Genomic DNA, 26612 nt, shown 5'->3' with positions numbered 1-26612 from the left:
CCGCATACTTTTACTTCCACCTGTCTTACTTGGTCATAAAAATGTAGTTTCATTAGTTCGCGTTTGGCCAACCATGTTTCTTGTATGCAGGGGTGTTACGACGACTGCGATTTCTACATTTATTCAGAGTTAATCATTACTTTTCAAAGTCTCATTACTCAGTGTGTCCCATAGGCATCGCTTGACCCTATTTAGGGGGGGTTTGGTCCACCGTCTTTCATCTCAGACCCTCTAAAAAGCTGCAATTAACTCGGCTGCTGCAGTAGCTGTCGGAGGCTAGTTCACTCCCCTTACCAGTCGTTAAAAAGTTTGCTACATTAAGTATTATACTTCCCTCTAGTTAGCGGTGGTCGTGGTCATAGGCGATATAGGGCACCAGTGAGATTTCTCATCCATCTGCATAAAAATATGTTAAAAATGCAAGTAATTTGAATAGATTTTTATTTTATTGTTATTTTTAATTAAAAGCATAGACCACCCAATGAAAATTCTGTCGTCATTTAAATGTACGTTTTTCGTTTTTCTGTGGAACACAAAGGAACATATTTTGAAGAATGTTGGTAACTAAACAATTTCGGTTCCCATTGACTTCCATTATATTTTTGTACGTACAATGGAAGTCAATGGAAACCAAAACGGTTTGGTTATCAACATTCTTCAAAAATATCTAGAAGAAGAAAAAATGTGTACAAGTTTGGAATGACATGAGTGTGAGTAAATGATGACAAAATTGTCATTTTTGGGTGGACTATCCCTTTAAGCAAGATTTAATCTTGCAACTTGTACTTCAGGAAAGAAATATCCCTCTTGCAATGCTTTTTAAAATAGTTCCTACACCCCTGATTGTATGTTTTACTAATTAGATAACGAGTTTTTAATTTGACCATGTGCATAAGATAGCGAAATATTTCATTTTTGACAGGTATGAAAATTGAAGTACAGTGCGTTCATACCGATTTTTTAGCAATGGAAACATCTTCCTGAAAAAAACTAACTTTTAGTAGACAAAACAAAACCGTTTTGAAAGTTATTTTGAGTTGATAATTGACATGATCTTTATACAGGACCTATATACAGTGCGACTGCACGTCTGTCCCTCACAGCCACGTTAAATTCAACATGGCGTCTAACATGATTAAGGTCTATGGACATAGATAGTAGTTCTGTAGGTAGAAAGTATCCATCCTTGAAAGTTTATACCCACAAAAATCCATGTGAATTATGCAGCCGCCCCATGTTCTCTTTTGTGTGGTGATCTTCAACTCAAAAAAGGTGTTTGTGCTGCCAACAGCCTTACCTTCCCATTTACCTTACTACTGATTAGCTTTCACAGACTGCCGGTCAGAGACGTTGGCTGAGTATCAATAATTCATTGTCTTTTAATTGTGTTTTTTACCTTTAAATGTCAGACTGTACCATATGAAGTAATGCAAAGATATTAAGATCAGTGGGCCACAGGCAAAGCCAGAAGCACACTCTTCTTCAGTGTCATTGTTATAAGTGTGTCAGACATCAAGTAGAAGAAGATGAAGAAATCAAAGACTCTTGATAAAACATCTTTATCGCATCTCAAAATGACATATTTTGTCCCATTGCTTTTTATTTTACTGTTTGAATGGAAAAGGGAACAACCTAGAAGATTCTGCGAACATTTCCATATTGTTATAATTTTTTTTGTACGTTTGTTGCTGTTTCTTAAAAAACATGCAAATAGACAGACGTCAGAGCTGTAAATTTTCGACACAAATACATGCATTTGTTTTTATTCACAAAACCAGCCCATAGTTCTAATCCAATACAAACATTGCTGCTTTTTTTAAAAGATGTAGCTACCGGCAATGTCATCAAAACAAAACAAAACAAAACAAAACAAAAAAAGTTCAATCTTTTTCAGTGCGTTCAATAGAGCCAAGCAAGTGCTGTGGAGGGCTCTGTAAAAATTCAGACCTGTACACTGAGAACAATAATGTGACGAGCCGTAATAAAACGTAACATCACATGGAACGTGATTCGACGTGATATTACGTGACGTGATATGATGTAATCTGACATAATATAACAAAAGGCTGTCAGCACAGTAAAACAAATTGAAATATTTAAAGTTTGGAGCTTCCAGTAGTAACAACCCTACAGAAACAATGACAATTTTATCTTCCAATTAAGTCGTTGTCAGAGTAGGGTTTTTTTTTTTTTATGCATATTTGTTCATTCAGAAAACTGGATTTGTAGATTTTGGAATATTTACTCTCCCTTGAAAGACAAACATTGATCAGTTTTTAAAACTATGAATTTAAATCAAACTAAAAAAAAAGAAACAATCATAAAATACAGTTTTTAAGTAAGAACAATGGTCCTAAATTACAATAGTGCTTGCCATTAGCCACTAATTTTAAAATATAGCCGTAAAATTTACATTCTCTACACAAGTACTGTATCTTTCCACACGTGAACAACATTAACACCAAACACAGAAATTTTGTTGATTGTCCACACTGAGTCCGCCATTTCTGTTTGTCAATGAACAGTTCCATGTCTAAGCCACAGAAAAAATCTGCTGGAAAAGGGACAAAAAGGTACCAAAATGGAAACATATAAAAGGGAATGAAAGTTGCCATAGATATTTTTATTTATGTTTAATTTTTGGTTCAAGGAATAAGTAGGTGCATCCATTACTCGTTTGATTCTTTTTGTATTGTTGTTTTATTGTTCTGTATCTTGTGATGAAGTTTTTTTTTTCATAGTTGTCTTGTGTTTCTCTTTTTTTCACGTAGTTTGTGTTTGTCAGCCAGTGTTGGTGCCCGAGATGATCCAAGCGAGAGTTGGCATTGCACTTGATGGCAGAGCTTTGGGTGGAGGTCAGAGGTCACAGTCCTACTGGAACCACCGGAACGCCGCGCCCGTCGGCAGCATCACCTTCTTAGAGAAAGAAAAAGAGAAATGGGGGGAGGGGACAGAAATGGGGTGCATTTAGTAGAGTGCGGTTTGGATAAAAAAACACATATAGACCTAAATTTGTTAGATATAAATTAGCATTTTGTGGCTTTTAGTCCATGTCTGTTAGCTTTAAAGTCTTTCTCTTTCACAGCAAATATACTGATGACTCATCCCGTACTGCACAGATTTTTGTCCAATCACATGCTCTCTAGAACGTGTATTCCTCCTAATACCACCTGCAACTGGGTCTCACAATGTGTCCGAAAGTGCTCACTACCTAAACAGGTACTATACTTTTTTACAATACTTCGAAGTCAGCACACTAGTAATTTCGCATAGTGTTCTCCATCTACTATATAATATTGAAGTATGCATATTCAGATTCAAGTTGCAGGCAATCAAAGTACTTTTTGCTTACTGTTTTATGAATATTACAAAGTCTGATATACTACTAATTTCACGTACTGTTTTTCACATACTCTATAGTATTAAAGTATGCATATTCGGATATAAGTTGTAGGTCATTGAGTACTTTTGGCTTACTGTTTTATGAATACTATAAAATCTGCTATACTATTACTAATTTCACATACTGTTTTTCACATACTCTATAGTATTAAAGTATGCATATTCGGATATAAGTTGTAGGTCATTGAGTACTTTTGGCTTACTGTTTTATGAATACTATAAAATCTGCTATACTATTACTAATTTCACATACTGTTTTTCACATACTCTATAGTATTAAAGTATGCATATTCGGCTATAAGTTGTGTTTTTCTGAAGTTTTAGGTCACTGAGTACTATTCGCTTACTGTTTTATGAATACTTTTTATAAGTCCAACATACTACTTATTTTCACATACTGTTTTTCACTTAATGTATAGTATTAAAATAAGCATATTTTGATGCAAGGTGAAAGTACTTTTCGCTTACTGTTTTATAAATACTACAAAATCCAAAGTACTAATAATTTCACATACTGTTTTTCACATACTATATAGTATGGAAGTATGCATATTTGGATATAAGTTGTAGGTCATTGAGTACTTTTGGCTTACTGTTTTATGAATACTACGAAGTCTGACATACTACTAATTTCACATACTGTTTTTCGCCAACTATATAGAATGGAAGAATGCATTCAGACACAAATTGTTGGTCACTAAGTACTTTTCACTTACTGTTTTATGAATACTGCCAAGTTTGACATACTACTAATTTCACATACTCTTTTTCACTTACTATATAGTATTAAAGTATGCATATTCGGATACAAGTTGTAGGTCACTGAGTACTTTTTGCTTACTGTTTTACGAATACTGCCAAGTTTGACATACTACTAATTTCACTTACTATTTAGTATTAAAATATGCATATTTGGATGCAAGTTGAAGGTCACTGAGTACTTTTTGCTTACGGTTTTATAAATACTACGTAATCCAGAATACTACTAATTTCACATGCAGTTTTTTGCCTACTATATAGTATGGAAATATGCTTATTTGGACGCAAGTTGTAGGTCATCATGTACTTTTTGCTTACTGTTTCACGAATACTGCCAAGTTTGACATACTACTAATTTCACATACTCTTTTTCGCTTACTATATAGAATTAAAGTATGCATATTCGGATGTAAGTTGTTGGTCGCTGAGTACTTGTTTTATGAGTACTATAAAACCAACATCCTGCTAATTTCACACAGTGTTTTTCACCTACTATAAGGTATGGTAGAATGCATATATTTGGATGCAGGGACAGATGTGACATAGCTAAAGCTTACTGGCTAATTTTAAAAAAGGGGATAAGGTCTTAGATATTTCCTGCTTAAACTTCCTGTTTCAATAGAAAATATATCAGAGGACAAGCATTTGACAAGCAATGCGCCTTCAAATTAAGAAAATTATGTGATTAAATTCAAAATTTCATTCTACTATAAACAGACACCGTTTAGAAACTGTTTCCAGGCAAAAATACAGAAAAAATACGGACTTTGGTTGTTTTGCATCCTTTCGCTCTCCTCTGTGGCCGTGTGATTCATCTAATTCCTCCTTCTCCCCCTTTCCTTCCCTGTTCTGTCTTTCCTGCCCCCTCCTCCTCTCCAGCCATGGGCCATGGCCCTGGCTCCACGTGAAACCCGATACGCCACATTCATTATTTAGTCACCACGCAGTCACGTCGAGCGCCCACCACACTGCTCTCGCTACGGCCTCTTTATATATATCTCTCTCTCTGTATTCTTTCAGTGCTGCACGTCTGTCGGTTTGGCGTCTGCGGCGGGACTCAGGTGGGCGCTGAGTAAGGGCCAGCTGAGGAAAAGCAAGAAGCCTTGTGAGGCAACGTTGAGGTTGAAGGGGGCTGAAGCTCAGGCATTGCTGGAAAGACATAGTGCCTTTCCCCTAACAGCGCAACACTACTGCGGCACAGAATCTTAAACGTTCGCCAGCACTGGCCCGAGCCATGGGTGGCAAACACATCCCCGCTCACATGATCACACGTGCACCAGCCCACACACTCACACTCAATATCATTCAAGCGTTCCTGAACGAGACAAACTATGACAGACATGTTTTAAACACACAGAGAAATATATGAGCCAGACTTAACGGACTAAACTAGAGTGCTCCCATGACAACAGCTGGGCAGATGTTAACTCTGAACACTTTAATGGTTTAGCACTTCCTAATATCATGTTGTAAATCAAGGGAGCAGGAGTATTTCAAGTATTCATTGGATGAAACAACATATTTTCATTGTCAATTTTCATTGTCAGGCTTTTAGTTTGGAGAGCATATGATTCATATTTTCTGTCAGTAAATAGAATAAACTCTTGTGGTTGATAAAGAATATAACGTGTCAGACATCAAAACTGAATGCAACATTGCAATTTTCCTTTATGGAGAAGATAATCACAGAATGCATTGAGATTCAATACCCAAATATATTGGTAAAAATCATTAAAAAAAGTAATATTTTGCCCAGTATTTATGTGTGAATTATTGAAGCATCATATTGTTAGCTTAGTAATATGCCAACATCAAACATCTTCAGAACAATTTTTTAACTTTATTTATATATATATATATATATATATATATATACATATAACAGTAGTGTGTATATAAAAGAAAATACAAAAAATTGAAAATTGTTATAATGACTTATAAATTATAAATTATAAACAGCATATTTTGAAATCAAATGCCATCATTTTCCAGCAAAGTCTTTTTAATATTTTGATATTTTCCATGGAGTTACATTATAGTTATTTTTAAATAAATATATAAATACATAATTTTTTTTTTTCTGACATGAATATTTTGCTAAATAAATTGTTGCTATATAATATTGGCAGAGCAAGTGAAAATCTGATAATTGCTCAAAAATCCTTACTGTTGAGACCAGCTTAATATTATGTTTTGTGTTGCATTTTATGCATATACCTGGAGACCTAGATGAAAATTTGAGACATTTCAAAACAATGCAACATGCATACTACTGACTGCATGTAAAGATCAAATGCAACACTGTGGGTGTGTCTTGCACATGAACGCCTGAGAATTCACTGGTGGTGACCTTTGGCTTGTCACAACCCACTAGAAGTGACCCTAACGCCCAAACCTCTTTCAGAAGCCTAGCCCACAGGCAACCACTATGACGCCTGACCCACAACCTTTAACCCTAAATCTGTACAAACACTGGACCCTGACAAGGGGGTGACTGCTCGGTAGCGTGCGTTTCCAAGGTCATCATTCCTGAAAGGTGTCAACCAAAAGATCCACCATCTTAATCTGTGTTTATTGATTTTCCTATGAATAAGTTACCGCTCCAATCTGCTGAGGGTTCAGTTTCCACAGGTCAGTGATACACTGGAGCTGTATTACTGACCTATGGAGACAAGAGCTTCCGTTCAATAAGCCTGAGCTAAAAATTGTGGATTGAAGGTTAAATTAAGTAATTGTGATTTCTTGGGCCATTGTGATCTCTTGCGCCCACCAAGACTGCATTTATTTGATCAAAAATACAGTAAAAAACACAATTTCAAAAAATGTTTTCTAGTTTAATATATTTTTTAATATTTAATTTATTTATGTTTGCAAAGCTGAATTTTCAGCAGCCATTACTCCAGTCTTCACTGCCACATGATCCGTCAGAAATCATCCTAATATGCTGATTTTCTGCTCAAAAACAATTCTTATTAGTTGAAAACAGTTTTTGCTTCTTAACATTTTTGAGGAAACCATGACACACTATCATTCAAAGGTTTTGGGTAAGTAAGTAAAAAAGAAAGAAAAAAATTTATACTTTTATTCAGTAATGATGCATTAAATTGACCAGCAGTGACAGTAAAGACATTAACAATTGAGCATAATAATTGAGCATTTCAGAATGATTTCTGAAAGATCAGCTGGAGTAATTGATGCTGAAATTCAGCTTTGCCATCACAAAAACATAAACATTCTAATATATTCAAATAGAAAACAGTTATTTAAATCCTAATAATATTTCACAATATTACAGTTTTTACTGTATTTTTGATCAAATAATTGCAGCTGTGGTGAGCATGAGACATATAAAATATATATATATTAGTGCTGTGCAACGATTAATCACGACATCCAAAATAAAAGTTTTTGTTTACATAATATATGTGTGTACTGTGTATATTTATTATGTAAATATAAATACACACACATGCATGGATATATTTAAGAAATATACTTTGTTTTGTTTATATATTACATATATTTATGTATAATATTCATTATATGAATAAAAATATATGCATGTAAATATTTTCAAAATATATACTTTATGTGTTTGTATTTATATATACATAATAAATATACACAGTACACATACATATATCATGTAAACAAAAACTTTTATTATGGATGCGATTAATCGTTGCACAGCACTAATATATATATATATATATATATACACTCTTTTTTCTACTTTTGACCAGTAGTGTAAAACATATTTTTGTTGAATTTCCAGCAAAAACAAATATATTGTGATCAATAATGTCATATACTGTAGAATTTCTCATTCTGTGATATAACATTTTTGACCCTTTTGAACCCTGTTTCAGAAAGTGTCTTTGCTGATCTTTCTATTGCTTTCCATGTCTTAATGTGTGTGCTGTATGCAGCCCTGCGGTCATGTGTACCTTCGCTTTGTGAGTGAGTGAGTGTGTGAATGTGTGTGTGTGTCGGGGTGTCAGATAGAGGTGCAGGGTGACAGCTTCTCTCTGTGTGTGCATACCAAGAAGAGACCGTCTCCCCCTTTCAGAGCACTGATACCACCATCATCTCAAATCAAACCTTCACTCTCTAATGCGATTGTCATGAGACACACACACACACACACACACACACACACACACACACATTTACTTAGTTATCTAAATGGGGACATTGCATAGACTTCTATTGGTTTTATATACAGCTATAATTATAAATACCACATCCTAACCCTAACAGAACACATTCTGTATTTTAACAATTTAAAATTGTACAATTTATAGTGTTTTTTTTTTTTTGTCTACAAAACATGGTTAAGTAGATACAGACTCAAAATTTATGTTTATATATTTACACTGTGAAAAATTGTGCTGATGTCAATTAAGTTAAATTAAGTACAACAATATTAGGCTATTTTATATATCACCTTGGATACATTAGGTTACACTTCTAAACATTTTAACACTTATATGCTACAGACTAAATCAAATTAATTAAATTACACCAGAAAATCTTTTGTAACTTTAGAATCAATCAATTAATAATAAAAAAATAATAATAATTTAAAAAATAAAGTAGTCGTTGCTGGTTTAAGCTGGTCTAGTTAGAGTTGAGCTGATTTAGCTGGTTGGTCAGCTGTTCTTCCAGCGTGAAAACTCTTCTGAAATTAGCAAAACAGACCAGCTTGATCAGATAAGACCGGTAAACCAGCTTAGTATGGCTTAAGCAATTTTTTTAAACGTGACAAACACACACTCATTTAGTGCTAGAAGCTACCATTCATATGCGGAAGAAAAGTTTATATATAAATTAATATATAAACACACTGACAGAACATATAAAATACATATTTTTTTAAAGACATAAAATATTTAATGTAAGAGCGAAATGTAAACAGACAGTTCCTCGCAATTTCCTCACAGATACTTATGCTAACAAATGCTAACATGCAAACTCATTTACGCGCATTAGCACAGCTAAAATAAACGAACAAGCAGTCATGCAGCCACATGCAAGCAGGGTTCTGAGATTTTGGCGTGAACATGAGCGTCGGTCCGGCAAACCTCACGCTCCTAATTCTCCCGTGCTTCTTTTATTTCCATTCAGACGCACGGCGTCCTAAAATAATTCCCCACATCTCCAGTCAGTGAGGTGTGAGGTGGCAAAGGCCTTGACGGTCTACACACTACCTCCCCCCTCACTCTCCCCTCTGTTTTTATGGCTCTCTCTGAGATGCCAGCAATGCACCGTGAAAGCTGCAAAACACCCAGTACTGCAAGATCACTCCCTGCATGTACCCTCTCTCTTAAACACACACACACACACACACACTGTTACTTTACCATACACACACCAATACAATACACCTGTCAAACACAAACTTGAATATGAGTTCAGTGCAAGTGCAGGCTTCAGTTAACCCTGCGAAATGTGCTAGGATAAGTTAGACTGCAGAAAGCTGGCTGACCAAGTTAGTCTTGCTGGGTAAACTAGTCAAAAATAGATAGGAGTGCATGTTCTAGTTGATGGTGATGAGATACTAAGCAGTCTAAATCAATTTTAAAAAAACTTTGATACTAGTTATCCTTCTAGGAACTTGCTGACCAAGTTAGTCTTGCTGATTAAGCTAGTTAAGACTCCTATGCTGATAGATAAGACTCCATGTTTTTATTAATGGCGATGAGGTGATAAGCAGTCTAAACAGCAAAACTTTAATGGTTACACAGTCTTCATGAAGCTGGTTGGCCAGGTTAGTCTTGCTAGTTAAGTTTAAAATTCCAAGCTGGTAGATACAGTAGTATTCACGTTTTTTAATTAATTGGGATGAGATGTTAAGCGGTCAGCATGCATGTGGCTGGTTGGCCAGGTTAGACATTCTTGTTGATTTAGTTAAGAATCCCATTGCTGATAGATAGAATTCCATGTTCTCATTAATGGTGATAAGATGTTGAGCGGTGTAAACAATGGTATGTTGCTGGTAAAACTGTTCGGCCTACATGAAGCTGGCTGACCAGGTTAGTCATGCTGGCTAAGCTGGTTAAGAAACCCATGCTGACAGATAAGATTCTATGTTGTAATTTAGGGTGATGATGAGATAAGTAGTCTAAACAGCAAATCAGTCTGCATGATGCTGGTGGACAAAAATAGTCTTGCTGGTTAAGTTGGTTAAGAATTCCATGCTGATGGATATGATTTCATGTTCTAATTAATGGTGATGAGATGCTAAGTGGTCTAAATGACAAAACTTTACTGGTGAAACTGGTTAGTTTGCAAGAAGCTGGTTGACAAAGTTAGTCTCGCTGGTCAGCTTATCCCAGGATAATAGATTGATTCCATTTTGTAATTAATGTTGATGAAATGATAACAGGTCTAAACAACAAAACCTTACTGGTCAAACTAATTAGTCTGCATGAAGCTGGTGGATCAAAATAATGTTGTTGATAAAGCTAGTTATGAATCTCTTGATAAATGGATAGTATTCCATGTTCTAATTAATGTTGATGAGATGTTAAGTGGTCTAAACAGCAAAACATTACTAGTGAAACTGGTCGGCCTGCATGATGCTGGTTGACCTAGTTAGTCTTGCTGGTTAAGTTAGTTAAGAATTCCATGCTGATGGATATGATTTAATGTTCTAAGTAATGGTGATGAGATGCTAAGTGGTCTAATTGACTAAACTTTACTGGTGAAACTGTTGAGTCTGCAAGAAGCTGGTTGACCAAGTTAGTCTCGCTAGTTAAGCTAGTTAGGACTCCCATGGTAATAGATTGATTCTATTTCGTAATTATCATCTTGATGAGATGATAAGAGGTCAAAACAGCAAAACTTTACTGGTCAAACTAATCAGTCTGAATGAAGCTGGTAGACCAAACTAGTGTTGCTGATTAAGCTAGTTATGAATCCCTTGTTTATAGATAGGATTCCTTGTTCTAATTAATGGTGATGAGATGTCATGCGGTCTAAATAGCAAACATTACTAGTGAAACTAGTCAGCCTACATGATGCTGGTTGACCAAGTTAAGAATCCCATGCTGATGGATATGATTTAATGTTCTAAGTAATGGTGATGAGATGCTAAGTGGTCTATTTGACAAAACTTTACAGGTGAAACTGATCGGCCTGCATGAAGCTGGTTGACCAAGTTAGTCTCGCTAGTTAAGCTAGTTAAGACTCCCATGCTAACAGATTGATTCTATTTTGTAATTAATGTTGATTAGATTATGAGAGGTTTAAACAGTACAACCTTATTAATGAAGCTAGATGACCAAGTTAGTCTTTCTGGTTAAGTTAGTTAAGACCCACATGCTGATAGATAGCATCTCAGGACCATGAATAAGATCATGAAATTCTAACCAGTTAAAATGGCAAAACTGTATTGTTAAAGTCGGACTGTGTGACGCTGACTGATGAGGTAAATCTGCAGGTTAAGCTAGTTAATAAATCTGGTGGGTGGGGACACCAGTTCACCAGCATTTAAAGCACAACATACTTGTATGTTGGTGATCATCATGCAGTGCTGGTGTACTGATGTCCCCACCAGGTTTCTTAACCTACTTAACCAGCTAGAGTGTTTTGGTGGTAACCAACAAGTTTCATGCAAGCCAAGATCCAGGCCACAACATTTTTTGCTGGGTATGCAGAAGTGTAAATGTCAACTCACTTTTTTAATATAAAGTATAAATTCTGTTAAAAGCAGTGCCAATGCATCCAAAAGCATCACACTGGTTAACCGGAATCCTGAGCTTTAGATTACTTTGTATGTTTTGAGGTGGTTATGTGTACAAAAGTGTACAGAAAATTGCAAAAAAAATAAATAAATAAATCATTGAATACCCTTTTCTATTTATCTAGCAAGCAAAACTAACCAAAAGGCTCTAGTGTTGGGTCATTTTTAGCACAACATCTAATAACTAACAACTTCACTCTCAAAAGAGAAATATGAATCAATGTTACTGCATTACAATATGTATTATATACAGTATGATGACCTGGTCTACAAACATGGCATTAATCAGTAGCCAACAACATGCAACATCTATCCATTTGACTTGTAGTCACAAATTCAAAAAAGAAATATGAATTGATGTGTTGTGCTCTATTTGGTTTCCACAGTGCTGTTTCAACATCCGTCTAGTAGCAATAAAACAGCAGGTGCAGCACATCTCTGACGCTTAGTGCAAAACTATTCCCATCATGATAGGTGCTCGAATTAACATCTATTTAAGAAGCCATAAACTGGCAGCGCTTTATGTTTTAGACACATTTTAATCACAGGGGCTCCCCGAGACGCCATCAGATGTGACCTTGTTTGACTCCACACTGACTGGACAGCTGGGGGAGCAGACGTGGCGTGGAATTATCCGACCATTTTTAATGACTGAAACGTTAGTGACACAGCATCACCCTGCCATTATTATTCTTACGGATGGTGTTTCAATGAGTCTATAATCAGCAAACAAAACAACAACCAAAAAAAAAAAAAAAATCTATTGATTTAAAGGTTTTATTATTTATGGGGAAGACATCAAATGGACAAATCTAAAATCCCTGTGAAAGATGCAGATAGCAGATGTCGATTGAAAGGAAACACGAGTACCTTCAAACTAATTTAATAATTTGTCCCTTTTTTAACTAAAAAGAGCCTAATACATATTAGGCACAGAAACATCAAATATGAGGAGTGTGAAAAGAAAAAACGATATATATTGCCTGGAGACACAAATGAACAGATTGTAACTGAATTTTTTTTCTTCCAAACAGACAGTTGCAAGCATACACTGTCTAAGTTCTGATAGACGAGCAAGAGTCACAACGGATCAATTCATGTCATGTCATGTGAAACTACTGACATATTTCAGGATGTAAAGTATTTGATATTTTTATTTGCATCAGAATTGCTTAGTTTGTGGAAATCTTTTGTAAATTACACTACCTGTCTTTTTTTTTTCATGTTTTTGAAAGAAGTCTCTTATGCTCACAAAGCCTGATTTATTTAATCAAAATACAGTAAAAAAAAAAAAAAAAACAGTAATATTGTGAAATATTATTACAGTTTAAAAGGACTGTTTTCTGTTAGAATATATTTTAAAATGTAGATGTAATGCAATGAAACTGTGATACTCTACCATTCAAAAGTTTGAAGTAAGTTAAGGTAAGTTGTTGTTTTTTTTTTGCCTCAAAAGTTCAAAGTTACAGTAAAGACATTTATTTTTTCTTTTAATGTTGCAAAAGTTTTCTAATTCAAATAAATGCTATTCTTTTGGATTTTCTATTCATTGTTTATTTTATTTTATTTTATTTTTATTTTTTCAAAAATCATGCTAAAATTGTATCCTTCACAAAGGTTTTCACAAAAATATTACATAGCACAACAAACACTATAATGACTGCTGAAAATTCAGCTTTGCCATCACAGGAATAAATTAAAGTTTATACATTTTAAAATAGAAACAGTTATATTAAACTACAAATTTTTATTTTTTTAATATTATGATTTTTACTGTATTTTTGATCAGATAACTGCATTTGTGCATAAAAAGCTTCTTTCAAAATACTACAAAATTTTACTGACCCCAAACTTTTGAATGATAGGTTGGTTAACATTATCCACTAGACTATGTGAAAGAGCAAATTATTGATTAAAGAGTTTAAAGACAAACATGAAAACATTTGCAATGAGGTTCAGTAAGTTAACGTTAAAAATAATGCAATTGAATATGAACTAACAATCTGAATACTTCTACAGCATTTATTAATCTAGGCTAATGTAAATTTCTACATATACTGATACGTCTTTAACATTAATATATATATATATATATATATATATATATATATATATATAATAACAAACATTAATAACAATAAATAATAATATATTCATTAAACTAGATTACTAAGAGCTGTAAAATTGTTGTAGTTCATTACCAAATGCATTAAATAATGTTGACAAACTGAACTGAAATTCTTCATTTTTTTTTTTTTTTCTATGAAATAACATGCACTGATCTTTTACAATAAGACCAGGAATGTGAATTAAGCAAATGGAGTTAATTCTGATTTCATGATGACTCTAAAATAAATAATTTGTGAAATTTATCCAGCACAACTCGAACACTATTCAAATTTGGGCATTTGTACAATCCGAACAACTCGGGTTGACCTCAGCAAGAAGTTTGTAGGACCATCAGTCCCCACTGATGAGAGAAAGGAGGGGTGGGCTGTTCGTCACTGACACCTGGTGCTCCAGATGACAGCCCTGTGGCCAGATGGATTACGTCGTACATAAAAACACAAAAACTCATTCACATATATACGTCCACATCATGCCCACCGCTACATCCTTAAACATACCACCTCGATACGATTCTTGATCTTAACAAAAGCAGCATCTCTCAAACCACATCGCTCTGTAAAACTGAACTAATGAATGCAGGGACCTATAAAAGCGGCCATACCGGAGGGCGTCATGTCTCTGAGGAGTGTCCTAGTAGTGTCAGGGAGGCAGGATGTGAGAAGAGTGACGTGATGCCGCAGTGGGGGGCAGATTAGAACAAACCCCATGGTGCATGTCTGGCCGTATCTCCCTCCCCCGCTACTGTCAGTGCCACCTGTCACCCCAAAGCCTCATCTCCCAGCCTAACCCTCAGCAGACACCGCCACCGTGTACAAAGTTCACCCAAATTAGAAGCAAGGAAAGTTACTACGCTTTCTGGCCACAAAACATTCTCTCTGTAACATTAGCGAACAAATGCAACTAAGTAAGGTCACAGAGTCTCAGTATCGTTTACCTCCAGTGCAGCAGACGGTTTCTTCTTGAGCTCCTCGCACTTGCGGAACTTGCAGATCTGGTGGCCTGTCTTGCGGTTCCGGCAACTGCTGCACTGCTCGCAGTTAATCCTGCGCCGGCAAGGTGGGCACATCCCACAGCGTTTCCTTTTCTTCTTCCCGGAGCTAATGGCGGAGGCCAGCTCGCTTTGCACTGGGTACTCCGTCAAGCCAGCCATGTGCAGCGCGCTGTCGGCGAGGAAGACTCCGGCAGGCGTCATGATGAACAGCCCTGGGTTGAAGGGGAAGCCGCCTCCACCCACGCCGTACGGGAAATCTGTGTGACCCCCCACCGTGTCGGCCACCGACGCTCCTTCCAGGTCGACCGTCCCCACCTCGCCCCCGCCCACGCCCACTCCCATTCCCCCCGGCAGCAGCATGTGCTCCATGCCCGCCCGCTTGAGCAGCGCAGCTGCCTGGGCAAAGTGCAACAGGCCGTTCTGTCCCTCCAGCACCTGCTCCAGGGTTCGGTCCAGCTTGCTCGGCACCAAGGCCGAGGCGGAAGGCTGCTGCGGCTGCTGCTGGGCGGGCTGGGGCTTGGCCGCGTGGCTCTTGGCCTGGCCGTTGTGTTTCAGTCCGTTGGCGGTCTGGGGGCATGCGGCGGTGTACTGCGAGAGGGTGCGAGACCTCTTCAGGCTCTTGCTGAGGGGCTCGCTGATGATGCCGCTCCGGTTGCGGCGTTCGATAACGGGGCTGTCCTCCCCACAACTGCGCTTGTCCTGGTCCTGGTCCGTGTCCTGGTCCTGGGCCTTGGGTGTCCGGCTGCCCTCCGGCTGTCCGCCAGACATGGTCCAGCCCCGGGGTGTGAGCGTGGGAGGGGGGGTGGGGTTGGGGAGGGGACGGGGCTGACGAGGGAGGAGCCAGGCAGCGCTCGCAATCCACTCAGTGCCCAGGTGAGGGTGGAGCCTCCCCTTAACGGGCAAAATGGCCGGCCAATGGCAGGCAGACCCCGATGCCCTCGACTCTAGACTTCAGCCCTCATCCACATCTTTCCGCCGGCAACCTGTAAACTAAGACACAAAGACAGAAACAGAGAGAGAGAGAGAGATGGAAAGATGTTGAAAGTGTTCTGATTCTTAAAAGAGACCTTGACAACAAAAAAGCTGTGACTGAGAACAGTGAGCGGCGATTTGGACCTTTCTTTCGCATGGCTCCAACATTTTATTGAGTGCTGTTCCGATGCCCCTACTGTGTCTGGGAAATCAATATGTACATTTATCTTCAAACGCTATGTAGACGGAGTAAAGCAAAAATGAGACAGACGTGAACAGTAGCACAGCCAGATGCTGTGACAAAAAGCACCTCGAATAATAAAAAATTACAAAAAAGTAAACCATGAAAACATTATTTCACAATTAGTAATTTTCCACAGCAAATTGGTTTACTTTCCAGAAAAGCAGACTTACTGTTTCTTTAAAAGATGAGTCGCTTCACTCAAAGTAAAGCAGACAGTACAACATACTGCACAGTAAGCTTGACTGAAGGAACCAATTAACTTCTCTTTATCAAGATAGTGTGTGTATCATAGAGAATGAATAAAATCAAATTTTGTGTGAATAGATCAAAGTCTCAGGCAACTTCAGTCAACTTCTCAATGACGTCAATCCCTCTTACAAGTGTGATGTCACCTGTGCAAGCATGAACCCAATCATCTGTCTGTTATTTCATTCAGTTATTCACTGCAGTAACAGTGAGAGAACAGGAAGAATTTTCTTTGAAACAATGCCTACTACTCACTTTGAAGGTACTACACATAAAGTAAGTACTCTGAAGGGTGCAGGGCATTACTCTCCCATATGTATACCTTTGCTACATATTTCACTGCCACTTATTTTGAATCTGAATGTTACCATGATACCCTTGATAATCTATTATAACATATAGCTGCTGTGCTTGTTATAAAGTTTCTATGTGTTTACTATGTGCTAATATAGATATATCTCTAAACAGACCATTTTTTGTGTGATTTTTCTTTCCACTTCTTTCTGTTTTAGCAAATATCCACATTTTGATAAAACAAAATAGATGGATTTTAGTTTTAAAACCCAAGTTATATGTCAACCCTGTTACCATAATGTTTTGTGCCTAAACTAATGACTTCATAAATTCAAAAAACTTTTTTCAAGAAGTTAACTTTCCAAGGACACTTAATGTCTCCTCTTTTTTTATCATTATACTTTATGAGAATAGTAACCCATTTTAAAATGTCAACAATATTACCATGTTTTTAATAGTAAATAGCTGATAACTGACAAGTGAATGTCTGTAGAATTATCCAAATTGAGTTCTAAGAAGCACATGTAGTTTCATGACCTTGAGTGCAAGACTTGTAATGTCCAAAAAAAAAAAAAAAGAAACTGTCAACCCTGTTACCTCCCCAAGGGCCTAATTATATCCTAGAGTGTTTTATCCCAGAATAATTCAAATGTATTAACGGTAGTTTAAGATGGCACTGTGTAATTTGTTAACACTTTATCTGTTAGAATGTTTAAAATCTCTGAGAAATGTACTTTTGAAATCACATTAGGAAACTTGAAAAGGCGCCTGTTTCGTAACATAATCCGAAGAGACCCGCTGTCAATCACGCAGTGAAATATGAGACACGACAGAACGCCGCTGAACGACCGGACACAGAATTTTACCTCATGACAGAATCCAAACGCCAAAAACTCAACTCTTGTTTTTTATTGGCTGCCCCCCGTCCACAACAGAGACATCCACAAACACCCACACACACAACCCCACTGAGAAAAGCTGAGGAAATGGCCGGGCCAGTCCTTATAAGGGAAACAAAGGGACAGGGAGGGAGAGAGGAGAGGATAGGGGGTGGTGGAGGGGATCTACGCAGTGTGTGGAAATTGGAAGGCCAGAATTAGTGGGAGGTAAAGCTTCAAAGGCAGGAGCGCAGCCCCCGCATTCTCCCCAGCTCAGGGGTCTGTGGCGCCAGCGGACCACAGCCAGCCTCTTTCTCTCTTTCGCTCGCTCACTCTCTCTTTCTCCTTCCCAAACCAGGGGCCACACTGCACCAGGCTGCTTTACCTCACGCCTGCCAAACCTTCCCCGCCGCACACATCTCTTGCTGGGACTGTGGAAGCACCCGACCTTCACGTCCCAAAAGCGCTGAAATTACATAGCAGCATTTTCATTCAGTATTAGCAGCAATGACTCACTTCCCATCCAAAGCTAAGGAGAAAAACATGTCTCTAACGGACCATGCTAGCTTGCCATGGACAGCCCGTGGTTTCTCTTTTATCCTGGCTTGGAATGGCAATATGGCACATCTCAAATCCGTTCCACTCTTATGGCTGCTGCACCAAGCCAACAGTTGGCCACACACCACCACACACCAAACGTTATCCTAGCAGCGTGTCGTAGTCCATCCCCATGATGTACACTCTTATCTGTGTTATTGTTTTGTTTTTGAAATTCAAGTTATGATATGCTGTAATCCAAGACCAGTGTATGCTACCATTCAAAAGCTTTCTTTTTAAAAAGAAACGAATACTTTTAATCAGCAAGGATGCATTAAATTGATTAAATGTGACAGTGAAGACATTTATAATGTTACAAAATAGTTCAAATGCATGCTGCTCTTTTCACCTTTTTATTCATCATTTTCACAAAATATTAAGCAGCACAGCTGTTTTCAACAGCGATAATAACAAGAAATGTCTCTTGAGCAGCAAATCAACATATTAGAAGGATTTCTGAAGGACACTGAACACTGGAGTAATGATGCTGAAGATTCAGCTTTGCCATTACAGAAACAAATTGCATTTTAAAATATATCAAATTAGAAACAAATATTACTGGTTTTGCTGTATTTTGTTATTAAAATATATGCAGCCTTGGTGAGCATATGATATTTTTTCCAAAACCTTAAAACATCCTACCAACCCCAAACTTTTGTGTAATGTTTAGTTAAAGTCAAAACACAAAATGTGTACGAACTAGGCAAAGCGGCCAGTCAGACGGGGTAAGAAAAAGGCAAGGGACAGGTGGCTCAATGTTAGCACTACTTGCTTAATTACTGTTCCCAAAGTAACCATTAGGGTGATGGAAATGGGCCCACAAAATGACTTAGCAAATAAGCCCACTGGACATAAATGAATCGATTTGCTTCCTCCTGTTTTGAGAAGTTTTTTTTCCGTTAGGAGTAAATTCAGTCACACAGCTTCCCAGTGAACCGGATGCTATCTGCGGTAAAACGCTACCATTGATCTCAAAGCAAATAAAATGCAGTGTGTGATGGTTACTAAGCATTTTCAGTTCTTTGTAGTTTGTTGTCTCCATCTGTTCCTGTAACATATGACCTGTGTTTGCAGAGGTCTCGTAAAAACTGAAATAAGTGAATTTGTCTGTCGCTGCCTCCACATCAGTTCCTGTCAATCATAGTAACCTCTTCAACATCAGGTCCACCTTTAAGTTAAACTATCTTCCAGCTTCTCTGCACCTGTGTCACAGACTTCACTGAAGACTCAAGTCAAATGATGTTTCCTCTGACCCTCGGATTTTATCAACCTATCCATCTACAAAATGTGTGACTCCCACATTCTGTCAACCACGCGCACTTCACGCTCTTCCAACATTTTTGTCTAATTAAGTCACAGATTTTTCAAATTAAGTCAAATTATTGTTATTGCAACACTCTCGTTTCTTTCATTCCTCCTTGACAGTATTTAACATATATAATTGCCGTGCATTTTGCATGTACATAAATCCATCAAAATTTACTAGCTATGCTATTACAATGACTAGTACCAGCAATTTGTCTGTCCACACTGAACTCCAAATGACTGCATGCTGTGACACAATCTCAGAACATATTTCATGTTTAATGGACAGTTATGAAGATTTGGAAAAACAAATGACATTTCAAAGCAGTACGAGGCCACAGAAATAGAAATAGGGACGCACAAAATGTAAATTTTAGGTGATATTGATAATATTTATATTTTCAAAGCCAATAAGCAATACATTGGAAAGATACGACATCAAGATCAATCTACATATTAAAATTCCAGATTCAAACTTCACATTGAAAATTGCTTTAAATTAAAAAAAAAAAAAAAAAGTGCAATACAAAAAATTACACACAGTAATTGATACAGACTTTTTTTTTGTTATCCTTATCTGTCTTAATATTAAAAAAGCTGATATATCTAAGCTGATAAATTATAGCCAAATAATCTCTCTCTCTCTCTCTCTCTCTATATATATATATATATATATATTTACACTAAAAGTTTTTGAACATTAAGATTTTTTAAAATATTTTTAAAGAATTATCTTCCGCTCACCAAGCCTGCATTTATTTGATCCACAATACAGAAAAAGCAGTAATACTGTGAAATGTTTTTACTATTTAAAATAACTGCTTTCTATTCGAATATATTTTAAAATGTAATTTATTCCTGTGATCAAGGCTAAATTTTCAGCATCATTACTCCAGTCTTCAGTGTCACATGATCCTTCAGAAATCATTCTAATATGCTGATTTGCTGTTCAAGAAACATTTTATTATTATTATTATTATTATCAATATTTAAAACAGTTGAGTACATTTTTATCAAGATTATTTGATGAATAGAAAGATCCAAAGCATTTATCTGAAATAAAAAGCTTTTGTAACATTATACACTATACCATTCAAAAGCTTGGAGGCAATGATAGAGGGGATAATTATAGAAATTAATACATTTATTTAGCAAGGATGCTTTAAATTGATCAAAAGTAATGATAAAGACATTTATAATGTAACAAAAAAAAATATTTCAGATAAATGCTGTTCTTCTGAATTTTCTATTCATCAAAGAAACCTGAAAAACTTCTACTCAGCTGTTTTCAACATAATAATAATAATAAATGTTTTTTTGGAGCAGCAAATCAGAATATTAGAATGATTTCTGAAGGATCATGTGACACTGAAGACTGGAGTAATGATGCTAAAAATTCAGCTTTGAAATCACAGGAATAAATTACATTTTAAAATATATTCAAATTGAAATCAGTCATTTTAAATAGTAAAAACATTTTACAATATTACTGCTTTTGCTGTATTTTGGATCAAATAAATGCAAGCTTGGTGAGCAGAAGAGAATTCTTTAAAAACATTTTTAAAAATCTTAATGTTCAAAAACTTTTAGTGTAAATATATATATAGAGAGAGAGAGAGATTATTTGGCTATAATTTATTAGCTTAGATATATCAGCTTTTTTAATATTAAGACAGATAAGGATAACAAAAAAAAAGTCTTTATTGGCTAAAACAGACTGACCGCTAATATACTGTGCATCTCTAATTGGAAGTGATCAACAAAATGCCCTGTCAAACTTCTCTGGTAAGGCTAAATACGAATGGATTTACACGGAAGAGATCATTTTTATCGCTTGTCCCTTTATCGCATTGCGTCATTTATGTGTCATTATTGAAAAACCCATATTGATTGACCACTCTTCTGAGTATTGGGTGGCATGTGTTTGTCTTATTGTTTGTGGTCCTAAATGGAATCCAATTAAATTACAAAATATTCAAGATAGTTCTACTGTGTCTAATGTGGTCGATGAAGTCATGAAAATATTGGTCCTTTTCCTGGGGTTTGACTTTCATGTTAAAAATGACTTAACAAATGGGGTAGATGACTCAGGGTACAGCAATAGCTGACGCAGATGTGGTGAAGTTCAGGCTCAGCTGAGGGGTTGAAAACTTCTAATGCACCTGATTGTGTGCCGCGTTTTAAGAGGTGCATGCCCTACCTCAGGCCACACACTGCATTCTCTCCTTTGCAGCAGCACAATGCCTCACTCACAGCTGTAAAAATGGCAAGCCAGACCCCAACGCAATTAACCTAGGCCCATTCAAAAGCATGGTTATGAATGATTGTAATGCTTTGTATTCATTCAAATAGAGCTTGTGTAATCAGACCCTTAACCATGTAATCAGCAGCTCAGTAGAGGAAACATAATGACCCATTTATAGCTAATGTGGAATGTCAAAGCTGCGAAATATTAGAGAAAAAGGCATGAAGTCAGATGAGTCAATAAATAAAGCAACTGAAAGAATAATCAGACTGAGAACAAACTGTCTTAGGCAAGACCATCATTCACAGACAAATTCATCCCGATCTCATCTGTCATATGGTCAGAATCAGTTCAGCTGATTAATCATTCATTGGTTGCGTCTGTCAGTCGCTACACACGAAATTCAGATATAAATGTAAGAAACGCTTTTTGTTCCATCCTTAAAGTGAAAGTAATATAATAAATTGGTGTCAGAGATGGCCAAAATACATCAGTCTGATCAATTCAGCTCTCTAGCGTGTTAGAGCGCCTCTTTACTCTTCATAATCAATAATGTTTGACTGGTTAGCGGTGACAAAGGACAGAACGGGGCTGTACTGTATAACGGCAATCATCAACATTATACCTCATATGATCTAAAAACAGAAATGAAACCATTAAAAGTGAGGATGGAATATAAATAGCTCTTTCCTAAAGCTGTCATTAGGTTACATAAACTACAATATCCTATTTTGTTGATATTAGCCTTTAAGGATATTATTCTTTGATCAAATGGAATGAGTAATGACCTTGGACTGACAAGAGGGGATTCGTTTTCAAATGGAGGTTGAGAGGTCAAAAAACTTACAGCTGAACAGGAAAAGGCAACTCTGACCAGACAACATGGAAAAGCATACAAAGTTGAGAGAAATAGACATTGTTGTCGTTTTTCTTCTGCTGTTGTGACAGCTGTTAGCATTGATGCTAGCAAACAGTGTGGTTGTTGTTTGAAACCAGCAACTAGCTAAAAGCTGAAAAAGGCTACTTTTGGAAACTGTAGCAGTTTACTAACAAGTCATCAGTTTTGTTATTGGTATAATACGTGTAAAGGATTTGATGAATTAGAGCACATGCTAATACTTTGGAGCTCATACTGTTAAAGTTTGACTGACTGAAGCTATGCTAATGTTCTGATCAATCTGAACCAATTTGTAGCACAGTACTAACATGATGGCACAGAGTAACAATTTTGGGTTTCATCTCTTCCTCTCTCACTGTCTTTGCAGTCAAGGACACTAATAATATAAATATTTCTAAAATATTAAGATGCCAAAAGCAAAATGTGCCCAAATGTGTAAAATAAATCTGATAATGCTGATTTGGTCAGCATTTATTAATTGGATAACTTCAATACCCTGGGTGTCAAAAAGTATAAGAGATAAAAGTAGTGTGGCTGTGATAGCCGCTACACTCATATTCAGCAGAATCATTAATGTACTAAAGCACAAGATAATAGCTACATAAAGATGTGTCTGGAGAGTTTTATGACTGATATCGCTACATTAAAAGGAAGGAAGTCCAGTAATGGCTAATTACACCCAAACAGCAATTTGAGAGGATGGTTTTGGAAATATTAAACTTTGCTTCCTGTAAATGCTTAAAATCTTTAAATTATTAGGCATAGTTTCTCCTTTAATTTCCATCTGCCATATTCAGCAATTACTTTTCATATGTGACAGTTACAATGTGCCTTTACACACATGTTACGGTGTTTTTTGTTGGCACTGGTACAAATTATGAAAATGATATTTCGGCTGATTAACTGGAAGATACATTCAGTATGTCTCCACAGCAGGCTATTTAAACATTTATGTTAACTGACAAAATGTATTAATTTATACATATTTAGGTTTGCAAGGTCTCTAATGGTAATATGTCATGGGAAGCTGTTTGCAAAGACAGTTTATGTCTCCTCCCTAGGGACAAACACACGACTAATTGGTCCTCCCCCTATTGAATAATAACTCTAAAACAGACAATTCTGCAGTGAACAAGAGTTTTATGTTTTTAAAATATCAGTTATGTAAAGTATCATTTTGTCATTCTGTGCCCTGTTTAACTGTATCATAACTATCATACATTTTTACCATGATTTACAGAAAAAAATTAATGTCATTCAGTGTAACAACAGTCTTTATACTAAAAAATCTTGTCAGGCATGTTTAGAAAAATAATCATTAGATGACATTAAAAGACTATTTAAGGATCACAGTGCAGCCCCAAAATACTAAGTAACTAACTTTCATTTAAAATCTTTACCACTATCCTTCAATGGGTTCAAATGGGTTTTACCCATTTATCAGCAAGATAATAAAATTTAGTATGATCACTATATATATATTAATATTTTAATAAGTACTGGTCAGAATAAGTTTTTATTTTTCACATATATATATATATATATATATACACACACACACACACACACACATGAATTAATTATACATTTATATTATACAGCAGTTTCGGTGTGGATTGATTGATTTAAATTTTATTTAATTTTTTAAACGGACCTACATGTTTTCTCTCTTCAGGTTTGCTTGGAGCAGGGTTTCTCTCACCACAGTGGGAAATGTAAAACTTAGAGTGGAACTACAAACCTGGACTTCGTTTGGAACTATTTTGACTAATGCAGTTTATTTAGTAAAAATCAGCATATATCTATCTATCAGTCAATCGATCTATCTATCTATCTATCTATCTATCTATCTATCTATCTATATATCTATCTATCTGCTTACAGTCATCATATAGCCTATAAAATACTGTAAACATATAATATAACCTATTATATGTTTGTTATCCATTTATTAAAAAATAAATAAATAAATAAATAATTTGAGTCAATCAGCCAAAAACACTAAACTTCTAATATTTGTAAAATGTACAAGACTAATTAAAAGTAATGGATAAACCATTGCCATTGAATAGCTGCAGCCTCAAAAAGGAGGAAGAATCACTGTGAGATTACTTCGCAACGTCACGCAGGCAGATATCGAGTAATTCAGGTAATGCGGAGTCCAACGTAACATCTCCCTCAAGACACGCACACACCTATCTATCTCCCCCTGCCGCTGTCTTTCCTCCTCACACCGCTTCACACACACACACACACACACACACACTCACGCATGCATGCTCTCACACGCAAGCACTACACACGCACACACTTGCGCACGAGATCCAGCGGACGTTGACAATAATTCATGATTTCAGAGCTCGCTCCGCCAGATGTGGACTTTGCCGAGCAGCGTCCCGAACATTTGCATAGCTCAAAGTTAAACGCGCTTGAAAACTTCTCCAACTCTTTGCGTCATAGCGAAAGTTAATGACTGGCAATCACACAAACAGTGCGTGCATGAGCGCCGCGCGCTGTCGGCAGCGGACTGCAGCAGTAAATCCCCGCGCGCTCTCCGCGGCGACATCAGCCTGATAATATCCTCTCGGCGAACAATGAAGCGCACATTTTTGGCAAATCCCTCCGCGATGAGTTCAACAAATCACCATAAATCACGAGCGACTAAACAGCAAATTTGAAATACAGTCAAAACCCCCTTTGTGTTATACAATATACCGTTATATTAACAGCCACCGCGTTTTAGTAACGCACAGGTGTGCTGCTGCTGTAGACCAAAAGTTCCGAGTCTATAACATAACGCATCATCAACTACAATACCACCTGTCGTTACATGCTGGAGCAACTATCATAAACGTCATCGGCATCATAATTTTACTAGCAAATTATCCAAGAGAGTGTTAAGTTTTACAGCCCACCGCAGCATTTAAATACGATTAGAATTAGTATATTCTGTCAATTGATTAAATGTGATAGCCTACTTGCGTTCCGAAGAACCGAAGCAATATTACTTCCTGGGAAGCGTAATCGCGTTTCCATAAGGAAAATACAGCACAAATCAGCAGGAACGAGTCAATATCGTCCAGTCGCTAAAGATATGTGTCGGATCTTAATTTAATTTGACATTAAAGCGGCACAAAAATACCTTTTGTCTAGACTCAATGATCTGAAACCTGGGTCTCTGCGGTGCCAGTGTACGGTCTGCAGCAGCACGACTGACAATGTACGGCACAATCATTCTCCCGTTCTCCCAGCCAACAAGATCGTTAGGAAGATGACATCCCAACTTTGAGCAGACTTCAACAAAGTATGATTCCCCCCCTTTCGATGTATCTGCATATTTGCAAACACTGGCCCCTTTTTTATTCGCACCTACCAAGGCAGATCCGAGCAGAGGGGAGGGCTTCCACTGTCCGAGCGCCCCTTCTCCAAGCCTGTCGTAGAGATTGATGGCAAAAAGAAGGGAGAAAAAGCTTATTCTTCACTTCCAGAAATGATATAGCCTTCGACCGAGCCGAGCGCGTGAGGAAGAGAATAGTGAATTATTGCTAAACGTACTTTCTGGGAAGCTGAGCGTGTGGGCTCACCAACCTTTCGATTCTCGCAATCCCACCTCTACATCCAGAAGAACATGCAAACACATTTCATAGATTTTTGGAGCTTCACGTAAAAACCGAACTGGACTTTCGGCGACGCTGAGACGACAGAGAAAACGCACAGATAAACAAAGACATTTCGCGTCACGCAGCGCTTCTTTTTGGCGACGTTTTAAATGTGGAAGCGGAACGCGTAGGGTGTTTATCGATGCGCACGAACGTTGTGAAAGATTTGAGGGTTAATGTTACGGACGGAGATTTGTGGCGGCTCGGTCGCCCTATGCACTGTGCAGCCTGTGTGTTTTTTTTCT

The 26612-nt window shown here is 37.0% G+C and overlaps 1 protein-coding gene across 4 annotated transcripts; it reads right to left on the bottom strand.

The window, feature by feature from the left end:
* Window positions 1–1543: 1543 nt before the first annotated feature.
* cxxc5a (CXXC finger protein 5a) lies at window positions 1544–26612 on the bottom strand. Of its 4 annotated transcripts, none has more exons than XM_058758585.1 (3): window positions 26078–26612; window positions 14973–16019; window positions 1544–2916 (listed from the first exon to the last, which is right to left on the bottom strand). In XM_058758585.1, the coding sequence occupies exons 2-3, from the start codon at window positions 15795–15797 to the stop codon at window positions 2872–2874; spliced, it is 870 nt and encodes a 289-aa protein (XP_058614568.1). In that variant the 5' UTR covers window positions 15798–16019; window positions 26078–26612; the 3' UTR covers window positions 1544–2871. The 4 variants fall into 4 exon arrangements, with proteins under 4 accessions (XP_058614568.1, XP_058614565.1, XP_058614569.1 ...); XM_058758582.1 differs by having other exon boundaries at window positions 26082–26612; XM_058758586.1 differs by having other exon boundaries at window positions 1544–2913; window positions 26082–26611.

Source organism: Onychostoma macrolepis, chromosome 21, assembly GCF_012432095.1.
Source record: "Onychostoma macrolepis isolate SWU-2019 chromosome 21, ASM1243209v1, whole genome shotgun sequence".
NCBI classification, from domain to species: domain Eukaryota; kingdom Metazoa; phylum Chordata; class Actinopteri; order Cypriniformes; family Cyprinidae; genus Onychostoma; species Onychostoma macrolepis.
The sequence above is the reverse complement of the archived record's forward strand: the minus strand, read 5'-3'. Positions and strand labels throughout refer to the sequence as shown.

What these genes read in the sequence shown, in the direction of transcription:
- cxxc5a (XM_058758585.1), bottom strand. Translation starts at nt 15,797, where the DNA reads ATGTCTGGCGGACAGCCGGAGGGCAGCCGGACACCCAAGGCCCAGGAC. An exon ending in AACCGTCTGCTGCACTGGAG is followed by an intron (nt 2,917 to 14,972) that starts GTAAACGATACT and finishes TCTTTCTCTAAG; the next exon opens with AAGGTGATGCTGCCGACGGG.